This window comes from Bos javanicus, chromosome 2 (genome assembly GCF_032452875.1).
Source record: "Bos javanicus breed banteng chromosome 2, ARS-OSU_banteng_1.0, whole genome shotgun sequence".
Classification (NCBI taxonomy): domain Eukaryota; kingdom Metazoa; phylum Chordata; class Mammalia; order Artiodactyla; family Bovidae; genus Bos; species Bos javanicus.
The window spans coordinates 135,582,773-135,602,875 of NC_083869.1; the positions used below are offsets into that span (position 1 = coordinate 135,582,773).

At 64.3% G+C, this 20,103-nt stretch overlaps 1 protein-coding gene across 1 annotated transcript; it reads left to right on the plus strand.

Moving 5' to 3' along the window:
• The first annotated feature begins 29 nt into the window (after positions 1 to 29).
• On the plus strand, positions 30 to 19,685 carry ATP13A2 (ATPase cation transporting 13A2). The gene is made up of 29 exons (XM_061395614.1): positions 30 to 119; positions 5,126 to 5,220; positions 5,542 to 5,724; positions 6,035 to 6,093; positions 6,249 to 6,363; positions 6,833 to 6,909; positions 8,724 to 8,801; positions 8,963 to 9,032; positions 9,810 to 9,944; positions 10,026 to 10,092; positions 10,238 to 10,366; positions 10,888 to 11,043; positions 11,554 to 11,664; positions 11,743 to 11,789; positions 11,875 to 12,063; positions 13,620 to 13,826; positions 14,294 to 14,389; positions 14,469 to 14,625; positions 14,702 to 14,822; positions 14,928 to 15,052; positions 16,141 to 16,301; positions 16,421 to 16,537; positions 16,633 to 16,712; positions 17,174 to 17,326; positions 17,407 to 17,503; positions 18,344 to 18,567; positions 18,649 to 18,800; positions 18,902 to 19,071; positions 19,154 to 19,685. Exons 1-29 carry the CDS (start codon positions 110 to 112, stop codon positions 19,286 to 19,288), a joined length of 3,516 nt encoding a protein of 1,171 aa, XP_061251598.1. The 5' UTR covers positions 30 to 109; the 3' UTR covers positions 19,289 to 19,685.
• The last annotated feature ends 418 nt before the right edge of the window (positions 19,686 to 20,103 follow it).

The window sequence follows — 20,103 nt, forward strand, 5'->3', positions numbered from 1 at the left end:
TGCTGCGGGCGGCCTGGCTCTGCCGCGCCCCGCGCCCCCGGCCTTCCGCCTCGGCCCCTACCGCGGGGCCTCGCGACGCCCGTGCCGGCGATGAGCGCGAGGAGCCGCTATGAGCGCAGGTGAGCGCGCCGCCGGGGCAGACGGGACCCGGGCGCGGTCCACTTGCCTTTGAGAGACCCCCACCGCGGGAGCGGCCCCCGGACATCCCCCCGCCCCCGACAACTCCGCGCCGGGCACCCTCCCGACTCCGGATCCCAGAGAGACCGGGAGCCCGGGGTGGCTCCTTCCTAAAGACCCGGCGGCTTAGCGCCCGGCGCCGCCGTGCAGAGGGTTAACCAGGGCGCGGGCCTCCCGGTGCGGAGACCGGCGTCAGATGGGAGAGGCGTGGAGGTCGCCGCGTCCGGGCCTCCGAGCGGGTGTTCCTTTGGGCTGAATGAATGAATGGAGCTGGAGGAGCCAAGGGTTCCTGAATCTCAGGACTGGAGTGCCCTGGGGTACAAATGTCACTCCAGGCCTCCAGAGGAAGCCTCAGTGCCCTGGTCCAGGGACCACACCGTCCCTGTCACCTGTCTCAAGCCGTGTGTCTGGAGGCCACCTAATTTAAATCCCGTCTGCTGCGGAGGGGACCAGTAGACCTCCGGTGTTTAGAGAGGGCTCATTTCTCAGCCAAGGGCCACCAACAGCCGAGCATCCTCTCTGCAGCTTCAGACCCTTCAGGCCCCTCCCTTCTGTCTCCCACCTCACTTCCCCAGCCCCGACTCTAGAATGCAGACCGGCTGAGGGACTGTGGCTCTTGGACTCCAGATCCATAGATCAGGGAGCTCCTGGCAGGTTGTCCCTGACTCAGCCTGGCCCCGGAGAGGAGCTCCTGGGCTGCAGGAGAAGCGCGGCAAGGGAGGAGGCTGCCCTGGGCCTCCGCCGGGTCATCAGCAGGAAACCGGCGCTTCCGCAGGAAACAAGAGGTTCCCAAACGGCTTTGTCTCCAGTCCCTCGGCTCTGCGATACTCCTCTGCAGTGCTCCTGGCATTGCCCCGGGGCTGCGGAATCAGACTAGGTTCAAGTCTAGTCTTGACCACTCAGAGCTGTGTGACTTTGGACATGTTAATCAACCTCTCTGAGCCTCATTGAAATGGGGATCCTAATCCTTACTTTCTGAGAGGTGGCTGTGAGGGTGAACGGGAGGAATGTGTTCATTCAGACCCACTCATTTCCAGCTTCTCCCCTTTCAAGCTCTATGAGCCTGGGCAAGGGACCTTGAGGCTGTGTTCCTCAGCTTCCCCAACTGTAAAATGGGATAATAGTCCCTCCATCAGAGGGTTACCTGTGAAGATCGGCTGCTGTTATTGAGAAGAGCCCAATGCCGTCATTTGTGAAAGTCTTCTCATCTCAAGCAGCTAGCAGTCCTGAAGAGATCAGACACTGCCCTGACCTTCCTGTGCCATCCCTGGGGAGCCTTAGATGCGCGTAGATATAAACAAAGCCTTCTGAGTATTTTGACAGGTGTTCTGCAAAAGCAGGCCCTGAGCTTGACCTTGCTGGGAATCTAGAGTGTTCCATAGATGTCACTTCCTCCTTCAAGCTGCCTTCCTCCTTCCCCAGGTTGACTGGGAGAAGTGATGGGCGTGTGACAGACACAAAGAAGTTTCCAGAGGGAACACTGGTTAGACCCTGGGGGAAGCGAGATGGTGAGGGCAGTTCCAGGTGGGCTCTAGCAGGGCCCGTCAAGAAGAGGCTGGTCCCTCGGCACCTGCCAACTGGCCCAGGGCACAAGAGGGACTCAGTGACCCTTGCCCCGTTGCTTCCCTGCCCTGTTATGTCAGTGAGGCAGCCTTCCCTCACTCATTCGTTCATTCAGTAGGTTCCAGGCGCTGTGAGCAGGAGTGGGTGACGCCTGGGCAGGCCTGACATGCTGCTCTCAGCGGAGGTGGGAAGTGGGCAGAGAGGACTTGGAATAATGCCCTTTCCAGTTGTGAGACAAGTTGGTGGGTACCACGCTGCAGCCTGGTCCCCAGCACGGCCGCTGGCCTGGGGGCGTGGAGGCCAGGGAATGGCTGCTGAGCGCACAGCTGTGGGTTTTCAGATGGGGCGATGGGAGCGTGGAAGGGAGCCCAAGAAATGGGTCAGGGCGGAAGCCACACCTCCTTGGCAGAGGAGCCAGTGACGCCCTCCTGCACAGGCCACGCTTCAGGAACTTGCAGGCCACGCTTCAGGAACTTCAAACATCCCCTGGGCCAGCTGCCTCAGGGTTACGATCCTGGGGAGGGGCAAGCCGGAGAGGCTGAGGCCCTTGTGAAAGAACCAGGACCACGGTTACCGATGGGAACAGCAGCGATGGCAGGCATGGAGCTGCGGTTAAGAGCAGGGACCCTACGATCACACCCCCTGGATCACATCCCACCACACGCTGGCTGTGTGCCTTTGGGTGACTTACTCCACCTCTCCGGGCCTCAGTTTCTTAATCTGTAAAATGGGGATAAAAGCAGTCCCCGCTTGACGCTGGTGAGGAATGAGCGAATCCAAGCGTGTCAAACCCTTGAATGTGCCTGGCCTGTGTCAGCCCCCTTTGTGGTGGTGGTTTGGGGTTTTGTTTTTTTGACCTTGCAGCTTGCAGGGGATCTTAGTTCCCTGACCAGGGATCGAACCAGTGCCCTCTGCAGAGGAAGCACAGAGTTCTAACCCCTGGACAGCCAGGGAATTCCCCCGTAAGGTGCTTTTCCCCCTTATACCCACGGTCAGCCCTAAAGGGGAGAGACCACCCACTCTGCCCCCTTAGGAGGCAGGTCTCTAGGGCTGGCGGGGGCTCTGGTAGGAAGGCCAGCGGGGACTGTGGTCTACGAAGCGAGAACAGGAAAAGGGCTGGGCCTGTCAGGGGCCCAGGCCGGATGGGTCCTGAGCGCCTGGTGTCCTGCCCCAAGGCGAGCTGCCTGCTCCCCACCTGCAGGCACAGATGCACACAGACCCACAGCAGAGAGGAGGGCCGCACACATGCAGAGAGCAGGGGGCTCAGGCCTTTGTCGTCGCGCTGCCATCAGGACGGGCAGGGAATGACGCCCCGACAAGCCTCCCTCAGAAGCCAGGCTGGGCCGGGGCCAGAAAGCAAAAGGGACCACCCCCAGGGGTCTCTGTGAGCCGGGGGAGGCTGACCAGGCCCAGGTGATTGAGAGCTGCAGGCTTCGTGCGTGCGTGTGTGTGTGTGTGTGTGTGTGTGTGTGTGTGAGATGATTGAGAGCTGCAGGCTTTGTGTTTCTGCGTGTCTTTGTGTGTGTCTGTGTGTCTCTGTGTGTCTGTGTATATCTGTGTGTGTCTGTGTGTGCGTGTGTGTGTGGCTCTCGCTCTCACACGTGTGCGCGCGCGCGCGCTCTCTCTCTCTCTCTCTCTCTCTCTCTCTCTCTGTATTCCCCAGAGACTAGGCCCTTCCTGGAGCTGGTGGCTGCTCCATAGCTTTCTGAGCCGCCCAGTGGCCGGGTGGCTTGGCCGTGGTGGAGCCTGGCTGCGTGTGGGTTTTGGGTCGTCTTGCTGAGAGAGGCTTCAGGCGGTCCAGGCGTGTGCCCTGCTCTCCGATGGTGCCCACTGGCCCCCAGAACACAGGATCTGGGCCGTGACTTCAGGGCTGCACCGTTCACTTGGGGGCCTTCGTGACTCAGCCTCAGTTCCCCCATTCGTACGGACAGGAAAGATAAGAGCTCCTCCTCTTGTTGCTGGGGAATGAAAGGAGCCCATTCCTGTGGCAGGTGTGAGCCGCTCTTGTCACCAGGAGGTGCTTAATGGACGTTGGCGGCTCTGGCTCTGATCGTTACCATAGTAATTATGATCACCGTCCGTAGGTGGAGGCGTGGGGGCTGGGACACACAGACAAGCAGACTGGTCTGATCTGATGGGCTTTAAAATCCTACCTAACCTCTCTGAGCCTGACTTTCTTCTGTAAAAAGGGGGTAGTTACTGTGCTCACGTGGCAGGGTCACTGTGTTACCCACATAAGAAGGACCGGGAGCAGAGCCCACACGTTGTGGGTCCTTGGGAAACGCTGACCCTCCTGGCTGCCTCGGGGGTTGGAGCAGCTGCAGGAACCCGAGTGTTTGGGGCCAGAGCCCCTGAGGGACTGGGGGTTGCTACAGGATCAGCTGCCTGGGACACCTTGGGTTTGTTGGGTGGGACCTTTGGCTCAGGCCTCTGCAGGGCTCTGTCTGGGGAGGCGGGGAAGGGAGCCCAGAAACTCAGCAGGTTGCTCCCCACCTACCCGGCTTCCCACCCCCTGCAGCGAGCTCTTCCTGGGAAACTTGCGGCTGCCCAGCACCACAGCCTTCGTGCCCGCAGGTCTGGGAGGGGCTCGGGCATTGTCATGTCTTAACAGCTTCTCCGAGATGTCTGGGGACCGCAGTTGGAGAAACCCTGGGAGAGGCTGGGAGCCGTGAGTCCTACCCGCTCCAGGGCCCCAGATCGCCCCGTCTGCCTGCTCTGCTAGGAATGTAGCTCTACATGAGGGGAAGCAGGAGAAAAAGAATGAGTTCTGCAGTAGAAATGCCCACCGTGCTTCCATGAGCCTCAGTTTACCCATCTTTAAAATGGGCCCCTTCCTCACAGAAGGAAGCTGCCCGCTGTTCCTCTGGGCCCTGGCACGTGGTAGCGTCTCTCCTCCAGCCCTGGGGGCTTGCTCAGCTCATTCCCGCCTCCAGCCCACCCCCAGTGATGGGGTTCTTCCTTCCTCCCCCCTCACTTCACCTCCACAGTGAGGCTGCCCTTACGTTTTATTGGTCCGGATTCTCAGCGTCTCCTCACGGCCAGGCCTGTGCTGGGCAGGAAGGTTAATCAAGGATGAAGAGCCCTGTCCCTGCCCTTGGGGTGGAGACCAGGTGTAAAGTGGGGCACAGAGCTCCCAGGAAGGCAGCAGCTGGGTGTGTGGGTGCTGGCGAAGCCGGGCGGGCCCCGGGCCCCGACTCTGGGCCACAGCCAGTCAGAAATCACCAGGCGCTCAAGGAAACAAGGCGCTGTGAGCGAGAGCCAGCAGGACGTGGGAACAGGGCCAGGAGGACCCAGGAGGACCCAACTTGCCGGGTGCATCAACTTTAGTCGTGTTTAAGGAAGGAGGCCAAGCCCTGACCACGGACGCTTCCCCTTCTGCCCACAGACAGCAGCCCGCTCGTGGGCAGCACGCCCGCCGGCTATGGGACCCTGACGATCGAGACATCTACAGATCCCCTCAGCTCCTCAGTTTCATCCGTGGTACGTGGGGGAGGGGCGGGGTGGGGAGGGTCCCGGGCGCAGTGGTTAAGAACCTGCCTGCCGACGCGGGAGACTCGGGAGGCATGGGTTCGATCTCTGGGTCGGGAAGATCCCCCGGAAAGGAACTGGCAGCCCGTCCCAGTGTTCTTGCCTGGGAAGTCCCACGGACAGAGGAGCCTGGTGGGCTGCAGTCATGACCTGGGGGTTTCAGAGAGTCGGATGTGACTGAACACGCGTGCATGTGGACAGGGAGGGGCGGGTGAGCTCTGAGTGGGGGTGGACCAGCCCACCCAGCTGCCCTGGCCTTGTCCCGCGGTGTAGAGGCTCAGCGGTTACTGTGGCAGTCCATGGAGAGCCATCGGCTATCACGCCGTGGTCTGGATGCTGGCGGGGCTCCCTTTGCTGCTGTTCCGGTGGAAGCCCCTGTGGGGGGTGCGGCTGCGGCTCCGGCCCTGCACCCTGGCCCACGCGGAAACACTCGTTATCGAAACAAGAGACAGAGAGGTGAGCGGGTGGGGTCGGGGAGAGCCTGGAGTGGGAGGGGTGGCAGTGCATCGGGCTCGGGGGTGCAGGAGGCCTGGGTTCCCGGCCCAGCCTGGCTGCTGACATTCTGTGGGGCCTGACGGGCACGTCTCCTCCCCAGACCTCAGCCTTCCCATCTGAGCAGTGGGCAGACGGAGCGTGGCGGGTGGTTCCCGGGAGGTCCCCTGCATCCTTGATCCCTGCCTCCTCCAGCGGGGACCACCTGGCCATGGGGTGGGGCCGGGGAGGGGAAGGATCGCTTCCAGACCGAGTCCACACCTTCGTGTTCCAGGATAGCTCGTGGCAGCTCTGTACGGTCCAAGTGCAGACGGAGGCCATTGGCGCGGACGGGTGAGGCAGCCGTGTCCCCCTTCCCAGGAGCCCTGCTCCCGCTCTCCTCCCATGAAGACGCTGACCCGGGCCTCCTGTCCCAGGGAGCGCGGTGACTGGGGACAGGCGGGTGCTGGGCCGGCCCGGGGTCCACAGTAACCCCAGCCTCTCCGCAGCCTGCAGCCACCCCCACAGATGCGGGCAGAGGACGGCCGGAGCCGGGCGGCTGTGGGGGCAGAGCCGGAGGATGCCTGGAAGGACACCGCGCAGCTCCACAGGCCCGAAGAGCGGGTACGTGGACGGCTGGGCTCCGGACACGCCCTGCCCGTCCCGGGGCCGTTTCACACCCTCTGCGATTAGAGCTGGCCTCCACTGTGCTCCGGGCATCTCTGGTTCTCCTAGGAGGCCAGGATACTGGCTGATCACCTTTTTTATCTTGAATTAATTAGTTTATTTTTTATTCATTTTTTAAAATTAAGGCTGCGCTTGCCCTTAGTTGCAGCACGCAGGCTCTCTTCGTAGTTGCCTGACCAGGGATGGAATCCCACCTCCTGCGTTGAGGGCGAGGGGTCTCGGCCATTGGAGCCCCAGGGAGCCCCTGGTGGGTCACCTCTTTCATTCCCACCCCTCTCCCGGGGCCCCTGCCTGCCGCCTGCCCCCCAGGCACACGCCTCAGCCCGGGCCCCTGTCCGTCGCCCCCACGCGCACACCCTCCTGGGGCCGCCCCCAACGCGCACACCCCTCTCTGTGCCCCCTCCAGCGGAGGCTGCGCTACTATGTCTTCCGGGGCCAGCGCTACGTCTGGATGGAGACCCAGCAGGCCTTCCGCCAAGTCAGGTGGGCACCGCGGCGGCGCTGGGCCGGGCAGAGGGTGTGGCGGGGGGCAGCCCAGGGTGGACTCCGCTCTCAGCTCCGGGCCTCGGCCCCCTGTGACCCCGGGAAGGTCACGGAGCTTGTTAGGGCCTCATGGTTTCTGTTTGTAAATAAGTCGCGAAGGGGATCCTGGCCTCGAGTTCCAGAGTTTTTCTGAGGTTGTTTATTTAGGGCTGTGCTGCATCTTCGCCGCTGGGGGCGCTGTTTCTAGTTGGCGCGCACGGGCTCCTTAGGGCGGAGCCTTCTCTTACTGGGGAGCAGGGGCCTGGTTGCCCCGGGGCACGTGGGGTCTTCCCTGACCAGGGCTCGAACCTGTGCCCTCTGCGTCGACAGGAGGGCTCTCAACCGCTGGGCCACCAAGGAAGCCCCATCCTAGCGCTGTTTGGAATGTAAAGCACACGCTTGGGTGCAAGGCTTGGCCCAGCACCCGGCGGTGGTGGCAGCGCCGCTGTGAGCAGACTGCCCGCCCTGGACGCGGACCTCCTGGCACAGAGCGGGGTCTTTGTAGCTGCTCTGCCACCTATTAAGGGCTTGAGAAACATGACCTCTAACTAAACTTTATGTCTTAGTTTGAGCCGGGAGAAGCAGACCCCAAGACAGGATTCAGGTGCAGGGAAGCTGGAAGGTGACGCCAGGAGACACCGGGGTCGAGGCAGGGAGAAGGCAGCGGAGGGGCTCATCGTGGGCGCCCGGGGCGCAGGCCTTGGGGGCCCCTTTGAGCCAGTGACACACACACTCCCGGGGGTGCCCTCACCCAAGGAGCAAACCAGGGGGCCATACCGGTACTCTCTTGGCTGTTACTGGTCGCGGAGTCCGCTAACTCGGGCACGATTCCGGCCTTCCTGGGTCCTGGGCAGGGCGTGCTCACACAGCCAGGAGGAGCCCTAAAGCCACGACAGGTGGTTGGTAAAAGGCAGCGCCGCCCAGAGGTGAGCGCCCAGCGGGCGTGTGGATGCCCCAGGAGCCTCCGCTGCGAGAGGAGAATAGGAGTCACTGCAGTGTTCGTGGCTCAGTCTGTGCTAGGAGCCATCCGAACGCTGTGCAGAGCTTACCCCATTGACCCCACCCGCAGCCCTGGGAGGTGGTGCTGTCTCCGGCTCCATCCTGCATCTGAACATCTGAGGCCAGAGAGGCTAAGTGACCTATCTAAGGCGGCATCTTTTTTTAATGTAGTTGCTTTAACAAAACTTATGCCAACTTTATCTATATACATATGTATTTCAAAATCAGAGCGGCAGGCACACAACCTGTTAACGCAGGACTGGTAACAATGCTTAAAACGTTTTGCAGCGTGTTGTTTTCCACTCATTCTGGCATTGATGTCAGTAAATAAGCGCGGCACTAAATGTCACTGAACAATAGCAGCTGTTGTCCCTGCTAAGTATTCTCGTCACCTCTCATTGTTTTTCTTGGGTGACAGGGTTTGAGGCCCAATCAGAGGAACAAAAGGGGAAAGTTAGGGCTTCTGCAGTGGCTCAGACAGTAAAGAATCTGACTGCAATGCAAGACACCTGGGTTCGATCCCTGGATCGGGAAGATCCTCTGGAGGAGGGCATGGCAACCCACTCCAGTATTCTTGGACAGAGGAGCCTGGCAGACTGCCGTCCATGAGGTGGCAGAGTCGGACACGACTGAGCGACTGACACGTTCACTTCTTTCAGGCCCAGAGTTAGTGGGGGACGCGCTTTCTCCCGGGGGCTGGGGTGGCAGAGGTGGGCCGGGAGGGGGGACAGAACTCAGCCCCCGCCGCCCGCTCCAGCCCCCCTCCGCTCCCACAGCCTGCTGGACCGCAGCCGCACCTGTGACGACCTCCGCCGTGCCAGCGCTGGCCTCGGCCTGCAGGACCACACTGTGAGGTAGGGGCTGCCTGAGGGCCGGGCCTCTGTAGCCTGCTGCCAGTCTTCTGCCTTCCCTGGCCTCGGTCTCCCCGGCTGTGAAGTGGGGTGCTCCATCCCTGCTGGAGGGTCCAGCTGCCACTGCCCACCCCGCACCTGACGGCTCTGTCACTCTCTTACAGGAAGGCCGTCTACGGCCCCAACGTGATCAGCGTCCCGGTCAAGTCCTATCCCCAACTGCTGGTGGACGAGGTAGGGCTGTCCCGGCCTCGCCCCAGCTCTGGCCCTGTGTGACCTGGCCTGGGAACCTGCCCTCTCCGGGCCCCTTAGCAGAAGCAGGCCTTGCCTGTCGCCCTCTTCTCCGCAGTGGAGATGACTCAGATCCCGCCCTGGTCGGCTCAGGGAGAGGGATCGGAAGTTCTGGTCCGGGCTGGACTGAGGCCGAGATACCCCACACGGCCGGGGCTCCCGCTTCACCGAGAGCTGGGCTCCAGCGCCTGGGTCCTTGTGTGCGTTGCCCACCTTTCTGCTCCAGCAGCCTCGCGGCAGGGACGCGTTTCACATGCGAGGAGCCGGAGCTTCAGAGGGGGGAAGACACGGCCAGGGTCACATGGGGACAAAGGGAAGCCAGTGCCGGACACACCGAGAGTATGAGCTGACACAGCCCTGGAGCTGGGGCGGAAGCCGGAGAGACAGAGGGGCGGCCTGGAGCGCGGCCTGGTGCGGGCCATCAGCCGCACGGGGCGTGGGGCGTCAGGCAGAGACCCCGTGGCACGGTGGAGCTGGCGGCGGCAGCCTGCGGGGCTGCCCTCACCCTCATGTGACAGGCGGACGCTGTGCGTTGGGGGAGCCTGGCCTGCAGACCTGTTTTCCCCTTAGAGCAGAGAGCGGGGCCAAGGGACTCGGGGTGGGACCGACCAGGAGACGGGCCTGGCTTCCGTCCTTGGAGCCGTCGGCCCTCCGCTCCGGGGCTGGTCCCCCCCGGGGGCCCTGGGCCCTGGGCCCTGACGCTGCCTCCCCGCCCCCCAGGCACTGAACCCCTACTATGGGTTCCAGGCCTTCAGCATCGCGCTGTGGCTGGCCGACCACTACTACTGGTACGCCCTGTGCATCCTGCTCGTCTCTGCAGTCTCCATCTGCCTGTCTGTCTACAGGACCAGAAAGGTGGGTGGGCGGGGCGGCGGGGATGGGGCGGGCGTCCCGGGACCTCCACCCACCCGTGCCCTGCTGTCCGCCTGCCCACAGCAAAGCCAGACCCTGAGGGACATGGTCCAGCTGTCTGTACGGGTGTGCGTCTGCAGGCCCGAGGGAGGTAAGAAGTGCGGGAGGAGGGCGGCCTGGAGAGGGGAGGAGGCTGGGGGAAGGGAGAGGCTCAGGTGGGGAGGAGCCGGCGGAGGGGAGGAGCCAGTGGCCCCCGGCCCCGCCCTGGCCCCTGCTGACCCCCAGCTTGCCCGCAGAGGAGTGGGTGGACTCCAGCGAGCTGGTGCCCGGAGACTGCCTGGTGCTGCCCCAGGAGGGCGGCCTGATGCCCTGTGACGCGGCCCTGGTGGCCGGCGAGTGCGTGGTCAACGAGAGCTCCCTGACAGGTTAGCCCCTGCCCCTGGCCCTGCGCCCCCCCACCCGCTGCCAAGCTCCTCTGCCTTTCAGAACGGTCCTAGCTGGAGCTTTCTTTCCCCTTTGCTCTCAGGTAACCGTCCTGACCTCACCCCTTCCCGCCCCACAGACCCCAGGGGAGGCCGTGTTGCTCTTCACCAGCAGCCGGCTTGGGGCTGGAGTCAATCTCTTTGGTGGTTTGAGTTATAAAAGTAACACAGCTGGTTACAAGTAATCCCAGTGGACAGACAGCAGTGCCTTACCCCGACCCTGGCCCCCCAACTTTTCCCGGCTCCCTGGAGAGACGGTTCCTGGACTGAGACCGCCTCACTGTGCCTGGGTCTTCTGCGCGCTCTGGGCCTCAGTGTATCTCTCTGTAAAATGGGGGCAGTGACTCCTTCACACGCAGTTAGAAGAGCTGAATGAGGCCCAGGACTTCCGTACCAGTTCTCTGCTTAGGGCTCGGTCTGGTCGGTGGGGGTGCTGCCTGGGCCTCACACCACGTACCCCCCAGGGGAGAGCATCCCAGTGCTGAAGACGGCCCTGCCCGAGGGCCCGGCGCCCTACCTCCCGGAGACCCACCGGCGGCACACGCTTTTCTGCGGGACCCTCGTCTTGCAGGCCCGGGCCTTTGTGGGGCCCCACGTCCTGGCGGTGGTGACACAGACAGGTGTGAGATGGAGGGCCAAACAGGGATGCCAGGGTCAGCAGCCGGAGGAGGACACAGAGGCGGGCGGGCCGGCTGGGCGCAGCGGGATGCCAGGGTCAGCAGCCGGAGGGGGACACAGAGGCGGGCGGGCCGGCTGGGCGCAGCGGGATGCCAGGGTCAGCAGCCGGAGGAGGACACAGAGGCGGGCGGGCCGGCTGGGCGCAGCGGGCGGGACCTTGGCGAGAAGGAAGGAGCCCCCTGAGGGAGGGCAGCCCTGTGCTCCCCAGGAGGCCACTGCCGTGTGGGAAGGGGACCAATGTCACCAGATTGGACTTCTTTTCAGCCAAAGCTGCAATCTAGATTTGAAGTAAACCACCCAGCTTGTAGCTGGTGTTACTTACCGATTCTGTGTTGAGTAAACCTGTCGGGCAGGAGCTGTGGGTTCCCAGCTGGGCGATCGCTGACCCCGGAGCTGTGGGTGGTGTGGGGGCAGGCCGCGTGACCCCTCCTGACCCCTGCTTCCCTTCCCAGGGTTCTGCACAGCCAAGGGGGGCCTGGTGAGCTCCATCCTGCACCCCCGGCCGCTCAGCTTCAAGTTCTACAAGCACAGCATGAAGTTCGTGGCCGCCCTCTCTGTCGTGGGTGAGTGGCCCCTGCACCCTGCCCTTCGGGGGCACTGAGCCCCGGCCCAGCCCCGCTGAGCCTCTCCTGTCTCCCCAGCTCTGCTCGGCACCGTCTATAGCATCATTATCCTCCTCCACAACCAGGTAAGCCTGGGGGCTGGGGGGGCTTCTGGGGGGGCCCAGGGCCCACGCCGGCTGGCCCTTGGCCCTTGACAGCGCCTCCCGCCAGGTGCCCCTGGGCGAGATCGTGATCCGGGCGCTGGACGTGGTGACGGTGGCCGTGCCGCCCGCCCTGCCGGCCGCCATGACCATGTGCGCGCTCTACGCCCAGAGCCGGCTGGAGAGCCAGGGCATCTTCTGCGTCCACCCAGCGCGCATCAACCTGGCAGGCAAGCTCCGGCTGGTGTGTTTCGACAAGGTAGGGGCTGCGGGGACGCCGACATCACAGCCAGGCCCCCCCGCACACACCCACACACCCCTCACCCTGCAGTGCTGACCGAGCGCCTGCTGTCCCCACTGCCAGCCCGTGGGCCCTTCTCTGAGCACCGGCAACCGCCTTGTGTCCTGGGATGGAGACACTCAGAGGTGCCCTCCACCTGTGTCGTGCTCACGGTCTGAAATGCAAAATGTCCGATATCACCTAATTTGTTTGAAGACCACTGAGGGCCTGCTGGGTACCAGTGTGCATGCTAGGTCGCTTCAGTTGTGTCCGACTCTGTGCGACCCCACGGACCGTAGCCTGCCAGGCTCCTCTGTCCGTGGGATTTTCCAGGCAAGAATACTGGAGTGGGTTACCATGCCCTCCTCCAAGGGATCTTCCCGACCCAGGGATTGAACCTGTGTCTCTTCTGGCTCCTGCATTGGCAGGTGGGTTCTTTACCACTAGCGCCACCTGGGAAGCCCCTGGGTACCACAGGGGATCCGGCAGTCAGCCCCTCAGAGATGTGCCCACCACCAGGATGAGCGAACCAAGGACCTTGGAGAGCTGCAGCTGGCGATGGGCTCTAGGAGGGAAGAGATGGGGTACGTGGGAGGAGGCAGCGGGGGGACGCCCTTAGAGAGAGAGGGCAGTCAAGGCTCCTTGAGTCCCACATGATCTTTGAGGGGTGGCCCCCACCGCAGTGAGAGTGGGGCTGGCCCAGCGGAGGGGATAAGCCGTGTGGCTCCTGGCTCCTTGGAGGAACAGACTGTGGGAAACAGTGAAGAGACGAGGCCCGCAGAGCCCTGACTGATCGAAGGCTGGCGGGCCCTGGTGAGCAGGCTGGACATTATCTGCGCAGTTGTTTTTTTGGCTGCGATGAGTCCTTGTGGCTGCGTGCTCTCTCTTGTTGCAGCGAGTGGGCTGCTCTCTCACTGTGGTGCCCAGGCTTCATCGTGGGGCGTTTCCTGCCGCACCGCACGCTCCTGGGCACACTGGCTTCAGTACTTACGCCACACGAGCTTAGCGGCCCACATCATGTAGGACCTTCCGGAGCCTGGGATCCTCGTGCTGGCAGGCGGGTTCTTATCGCTGCACCCCCCAGGGAAGCCCCGGGTGTTATTTAAACTGAAAGAGTGGAGCATGGTCAGATTGCAGAGCTCCCAGGCCCATGAAAGGGCCAGTGTGGAACTGAGCCGCTGAAACACGGTGCGGAAAATGCGGGAATCCTTTCACCCCATTCATCCATTCATTCATTCCTTCATCTCCCTGGGAGCCCGGCACAGCCAGGCCCTCTTGGTGCCACAGTGGACAAGTGGCGGGGTAGTATCCCTGGAGGGAATGATGCCAGACAGAGAAGCCCCAGGGCTTGGTGGGGCATCCTGGCTGAGGGGCCTGCTTGATCAAAGGTCTGGAAGCACAGAGACCTCTTCTGGCTCCAGCCCTGCCTCCTGGGGCTCCCAGGGGCCCCCCTCACCGGGGACACGGGCGCCCACCGCCACAGGACCAAGCTCACCTAGGACTTGCCACTGACCCGCCCTCTTGCCCCCTTGCAGACGGGTACTCTCACTGAGGACGGCTTAGACGTGATGGGGGTGGTGCCCCTGAAGGGGCAGGAGTTCCTGCCGCTGGTCTCGGAGCCCCGCCGCCTGCCCATGGGGCCCCTGCTCCGGGCACTGGCCACCTGCCACACCCTCAGCCGGCTGCAGGACACCCCAGTGGGCGACCCCATGGACCTCAAGATGGTGGAGTCGACTGGCTGGGTGAGGAGCCCAAGCAGGTTGTCCCCCTGCCTTTGGGCACCCGGGCCAGAGGGTGAGCCCACCTCGGCTGAGCCCCCTGATCTCCATTTTTGGGACTCCCAGGGCGTCTCTCTCTTACCCACCACCAAGAACAGCAGTGGCCACGGCCCGTGCCAACCCCATGCCAGCGCTCTGCTGCAGGGGCCTCATCTCGTAGTGGGGGCTTAAAAGCTGCCTCGCCGGGAGGAAGCGGGGAGATTTGGAGTAACGTGTCCAAGGTCACCAGCCAGCTTGTCAGTGGCAAAGCCGGGGTTTGAACTCGGGTCCTCCCCACTCCAGAGCCCACGTTTGTGACGTCTGTTCCGTCCGGCCTCCCATCAAGGAAGTCCTCCATGCTTCTAACTCGAGTCTCTCCTACTGTCTCTTTCCCGGGGCCAAGGGTTGGCTGCCCCGCCCCTTGATCCCCGCATCCTCTGCCTGCCTCCCAGGTCCTGGAGGAGGGGCCAGTTACAGACTCCACATTTGGGACCCAGGTTTTGGCAGTGATGAAACCCCCGCTCCAGGAGCCCCACCTGCAGGGCATGGTGAGTCGCGGGGGCGCCCGCGGGGCGTGGGGTGTCGGGAGCCCACCGGTCAGCCCTCAGCTGCCCTCCGGTCCCGCAGGAGCCCCCGGCGCCCGTCAGCATCCTCGGCCGCTTCCCCTTCCTGTCGGCGCTGCAGCGCATGAGCGTGGTGGTGGCCTGGCCAGGCGCCGCCCAGCCCGAGGCCTGCGTCAAGGGCTCTCCCGAGCTGGTGGCCAGCCTCTGCGACCCCGCGACAGGTGAAGGGGGCCCCCAGGGTTCCGGTCGGAGGGCGCCCCCCCGGCCCCGCCCCCTGACCCACCCCTCCCCCGGCAGTGCCCGTGGACTTCACCCTGAGGCTGCAGAGCTACACGGCCGCGGGTTACCGCGTGGTGGCCCTTGCCGGCAAGCCGCTGCCCGTCACGGCCAGCCTGGAAGCCGCTCAGCAACTGCCCAGGTGGGGACCGAGCGCCCGCCTTGCGCTCGCAGAGCCAGGCCCGGTGCCCTGCGGGGGCTGGGGAGGCGCGTGGCCCACGGCCTCTGACCCGGGCCTGCCCCCCAGGGACGCTGTGGAGCAGGAGCTGAGTCTCCTGGGGCTGCTGGTCATGAGGAACCTACTGAAGCCTCAGACGCCGGGCGTCATCCAGGCTCTGCGCAAGACCCACATCCGCACCGTCATGGTGACAGGTAGGTACTGCCGGCGGGGTGGCCCTGAGAGGGCAGGGTGCCCGGCATCCGCTCTGGGGCGTCTCTGCTGGGCTCCTGCTCCCGGTCTGGTCCTCTTCAGACATTTCAAGTATCATCAACTCTAAGCAGTAGTTGTCACCCCAGCTGACAGAGGAGGGAGGTGAGGCTGGGCAGGAGTGACAGCCTGGGGCCCACCGGCTGGGTGAGCACCCCTGAGGGCGGAGGGGCAGGTCAGCCCCGAAGGCCTGTTTCACGGAGGAAGGAAGAAAGACTCCAGCCAGGGTGACACGGAAGGACGCAGTGGGTTTGTGTCCTCCCCTGGTCCTCCCAGCCCTACACACACACACACGTATACACACCCACAAACATACACACACACACATGTGTACAGACATACACACAGAGACAGAAACAGATACACAGACACACACGTACACACACACACGTACACACAGAGACACACATGTACACACAAAAACACACACACACTCTCTTCCCAGCAGAGCCCCAGCATCACACGGTGCATGTGGGACTGACCCCGGGCCCCGCCTCTCCTCAGCCCACTTCTACACGTGAGCTGGCTCCCTTCCTGGCTGCGCATTGTTTCCGGGTCTCGGGTTCAGGCTGTCGCTGGCTGCAGCGAGCAGGGCTGCTCTCTCTGCAGTGCGCGGGCTCCCGTGGCTTCTCTGAAGAGCACACGCTCTGGGTGCCCGAGCTTCAGTGGTGGCAGCGCTGGGCTCAGTGGTCGCAGCTGGCAGGCCCCAGAGCGCGGGCTTCTGTGGCCGTGGCTCGTGGGCTTAGTCGCCCCATGGCGTGTGCGACCTTCCCGGACAAAGGATCAAACCCGTGACCCTGCGTTGGAGGCAGGTTCTTATCCACTGGACCACGGGGGAAGCCCTCTCCTAGGACCTTTGACACAGTCTTATAGATGAGGAGACCCAGGTTCAGAGACCTTGGTGCCCTGCCTGAGCTCGCTCAGCCGATCGTAGTGGACGGAGTCCGTCCAGCCTGTTTTCCCAGCTGTACACGTTAGGGTTAGGATGGCCCCCCAACGGCGGCCGGACCCTGACCCTGCCCCGCACCCCCAGGGGACAACCTGCAGACGGCGGTCACCGTGGCCCAGGGCTGCGGCATGGTGGGCCCCCGGGAGCGCCTGGTTATCGTCCACGCCGTGCCCCCAGAGCAGGGCCAGCGTGCCTCCCTTCAGCTCCAGCCAGTGGAGTCCTTCGCAGCCACAAACGGGGCCCAGGTGAGGCTGACCCCGAGTTCCAGCCACAGCCCCCCACGCCGCCACCCCCATGTCACCTGCCCCAGCCCTAGCTCTCAAGGGGAGCAGGGGGCGCTGAGCTGACCTTCCCGGGCCCCCAGGGTCCTGACCTGGCTGCCAGCTGCACCATGGAGCCAGACCCCCGGTCCAGCCACCTGGCCCTCAGCGGGTCCAGCTTCAGTGTCCTTGTGAAGCACTTCCCCAAGCTGCTGCCCAAGGTAGGCCCCCGGGGTCCCCCGGTCACCCCACCCCCGCCGTGCTCCGCTGCCTCCTCGGGGCCGCCTCAGCCCCTCCCTCCTCCCTGTGCCCCCAGGTGTTGGTCCAGGGCACCATCTTTGCCCGCATGGCGCCTGAGCAGAAGACAGAGCTGGTGTGTGAGCTGCAGAAGCTCCAGTGAGTGCCTGCGGGTAGGCCGAAGGGGGCGGCTGGCCCACGTGTCCCTGCTCCCACCCTGGGCGTTAGGGAGCCCTCAGCTCGGAGAACTGCGCGGGCACCCCTGGGTCTGTCCTGCTAACAGGCACCCCAGCCCTTGGTATCTGCAGGGGACTGATTCTGAGAGTCCCTGCAGATACCGAAAGCCACAGGTGCTCAAGACCCGTATGTAAAGTGGCCAAGTGCTGTCTGCCCTCCGTGTGCGTGGATTCAGGCCCCACGGCCGTAACCGCACCTGTTCACTGAGCACACAGCGCGCCGTTTCCCGAGCATTTCCCAGGCACCCTGCGAGCAGGGGGTGCAGCCAGCCCCCTCTCTGCCTGCAAACTCCCGGGGTGGGGGGTGGTGTCCCAGCCACAGAGGCCCCTGTGGGCCCAGAGCCGGCGGGTAAGTCGGGCCGCCCACCCTCCCGTCCCCACCAGGTACTGTGTGGGCATGTGTGGGGACGGCGCCAATGACTGCGGGGCCCTGAAGGCGGCGGATGTGGGCATCTCACTCTCCCAGGCCGAGGCCTCAGTGGTCTCCCCCTTCACCTCCAGCGTGGCCAGCATCGAGTGTGTGCCCATGGTCATCAGGTAAGGCAGGCCGAGCGCCGGCGGGGGCTGGGAGGGGCTGGGCGGGGCCTGGACCCCGCACACCCATGCTCGCTCCCCAGGGAAGGCCGTTGTTCCCTGGACACGTCGTTCAGCGTCTTCAAGTACATGGCCCTGTACAGCCTGACCCAGTTCATCTCTGTGCTGATCCTCTACACGGTGAGCGTCTCCTGGGCCCTCAGCCGAGGGGCGAGGAGTCAGCAGGTTCTGGTAGTCGGCATGGCTGCAGATCCTGCTCCAGCCGCGTGGCGTGGGCACTGTGGGTCTCAGCAGCGAGGATTGTCTGAGATGGTGAAAGCGCTGAGCCCCTGGTACACAGTAGGTCCTCAGAAACCAGAGTAGCTGTCCTGGGCTCGTGTTTTCCCCCCATCCCCTGGGAGCATCCACCTGCTGGGAGATGGTGAAAGCGCTGAGCCCCTGGTGCACAGTAGGTCCTCAGAAACCAGAGTAGCTGTCCTGGGCTCGTGTTTTCCCCCCATCCCCTGGGAGACCGAGACAGAGCTCAGGCTGGGGTGAAGGAGGCGGTGGCCTCTGTCCCACGGAGCAACCTTTCCCCACGTGCCCTGACCCAGACCTCAGTTGTGCCCCCTGCATCCTGCCAGCGGGCATCACCCCCTCTCTGCTGGGAGCACACGCTGAACACCCCCTGGAAGCAGGTGACGCCGCGGGCGGCGGAGGCCTTGCGCTGGCTTCTGCCCTGTGTCCACCCGCAGCCTGGGGAGGGCGGAGGGCAGGAGCTGTGAGTCCTCTAGGACCGCCTTCAGGCTGGGTGCTCCCATCAGAATGAGGCCACCCAGGTTAGCGGGCATGCCTTCCCCAGACCCGTGAGGGGCTGCAGAGAGGCAGGGCAGTGTCCGCTCCATCAGACCAGCAGTTCCCAGAGCCGCGAGGGGCTGCGGAGAGGCGGGGCACCAGGACACCTCCCGCAGCAGGGCTTTTCAGGGCAGGGCGGGTCCTCCTGGCAGACTGGAAGCTGTCCTGCCCCCTCTCCGCCGGCAGGTCAACACCAACCTGGGCGACCTGCAGTTCCTGGCTGTGGACCTGGTCATCACCGCCACGGTGGCCGTGCTCATGAGCCGCACGGGGCCGGCACGGGTGCTGGGGCGGGCGCGGCCGCCCGGGTCCCTGCTGAGCGGGCCGGTGCTCGGCAGCCTGCTGCTGCAGGTGGCCCTGGTGGCCGGCGTGCAGCTGGGGGGCTACTTCATGATGGTGGCCCAGCCCTGGTGAGTAGCGGGAGCCGGTCCGCATCCCCCCGTGTCCCGTCCCCTCCCCTGGTTCCCTGACCCTGGGCCCTGTGCCCCCAGGTTCGTGCCTCTGAACAGGACCGTGCCCGCACCGGACAACCTGCCCAACTACGAGAACACGGTGGTCTTCTCCCTGTCCAGCTTCCAGTACCTCATCCTGGCGGCCGCTGTGTCCAAGGGAGCGCCCTTCCGCCGGCCTGTGTACAGCAATGGTGATGCGCTGGGGGGACGCGCTGGGCGGGACGCGCGGGACGGCCAGCTGGGGGGCCGGTGCCCTCCGGGCCCCTTTACCTGACGGGCTCCGCCCCACCAGTGCCCTTCCTGGTGGCCCTGGTGCTCTTGGGCTCCGTTCTGGTGGGCCTCGTCCTGGCCCCCGGGCCCCTGCAGGGGCCACTGGCGCTGAAGAGCATCACCAGCGCCCCGTTCAAGCTGCTGCTGCTGGGCTTGGTTGCCTTCAACGTCGTGGCGGCCTTCATGCTGGAGGTGGGGCCCGGCCCGGGCTGGGGTTGGGGGGGCTCTGGGGGGCCTCGGCCTCAGCTGCTCCCGCATCGCCCTGTCCCTGCAGAGCCTGCTGGACCAGTACCTCCCGGGTTGCCTGCGGCAGCTCCGGCCCAAACGGGCCTCCAAGAAGCGCTTCAAGCAGCTGGAACGGGAGCTGGCGGAGCAGCCGTGGCCGCCGCCCCCCGGGCCCGTGAGGTAGCGCCCCCTGCCGGGCCCGTGAAGTAGCGCCGCCAGCCGGGCCGTGAGGCAGCACCCCCTGCCGGGCCCGTGAGATAGCGCCCCCTGGCCGCCACGTGAGGTAGCGCCGCCAGCCGGGCCGTGAGGTGCCGGCCCTGTGAGGCAGCGCCCCCTGCTGGCCCCATCAGGTAGCGCCGCCCGCCGGCCCGCGCCCTGCACACTGGACCTGCTGCCTCTGAGCCTCCGCTGGACCCCAGACCCCCTCCGCCATTCCCCCCGAGGCCGCACCTTCCCGCCTCCCCCCAGGGAGACGCTAGCCATCCACATCCCCCACTCCGGACATTCCATGTAGACGACAGCCACCGCCCCAGGCAGAGCTGCTGTCAATGTAGCAAATAAAGTCCTCCAGTTGTCCCGGCCGTGCCTGTCTCCTGCCTGACACCACAGACCTGGGTCCCCTGCGTGTGTGTGCTCCTGGCATCCCCTGAATTTTTCAGATCACGGTGGACCGTGCCCCCTTCTGAGCTTCCGGGTCCTCTGACAGTCTGACAGTAATATTTCTAGGTCACGCGCGTGCCCAGTGCTCTGTTCAGCGTTTCTATGTATCGTCATTTAACCCTTACGGCTGGGGAGCACCGTTCCCCCCCTTCCTTCGGGTTTTAGTTTTGGTCATGCCACGCAGTTTGCAGGATTTTAGCTTCCCAAACAGGGATCAAACCCCGCGCCCACAGCAGTGAAAATACCAAGTCTTAATCGCTGGACCACCAGGGAACTCCCAGTCCCCCTTTTACAGACACGGAACCTGAGGCTTAAAGGCCGTGCAGCAGGTAGAGCCGG

Excerpts from the sequence above, each read along its gene's own strand:
- ATP13A2 (XM_061395614.1), top strand. Across the intron at positions 10,093-10,237 it reads CGTCTGCAGGCCCGAGGGAG|AGGAGTGGGTGGACTCCAGC; the intron begins GTAAGAAGTGCG and ends GCTTGCCCGCAG. Across the intron at positions 19,072-19,153 it reads TGGCGGCCTTCATGCTGGAG|AGCCTGCTGGACCAGTACCT; the intron begins GTGGGGCCCGGC and ends CTGTCCCTGCAG.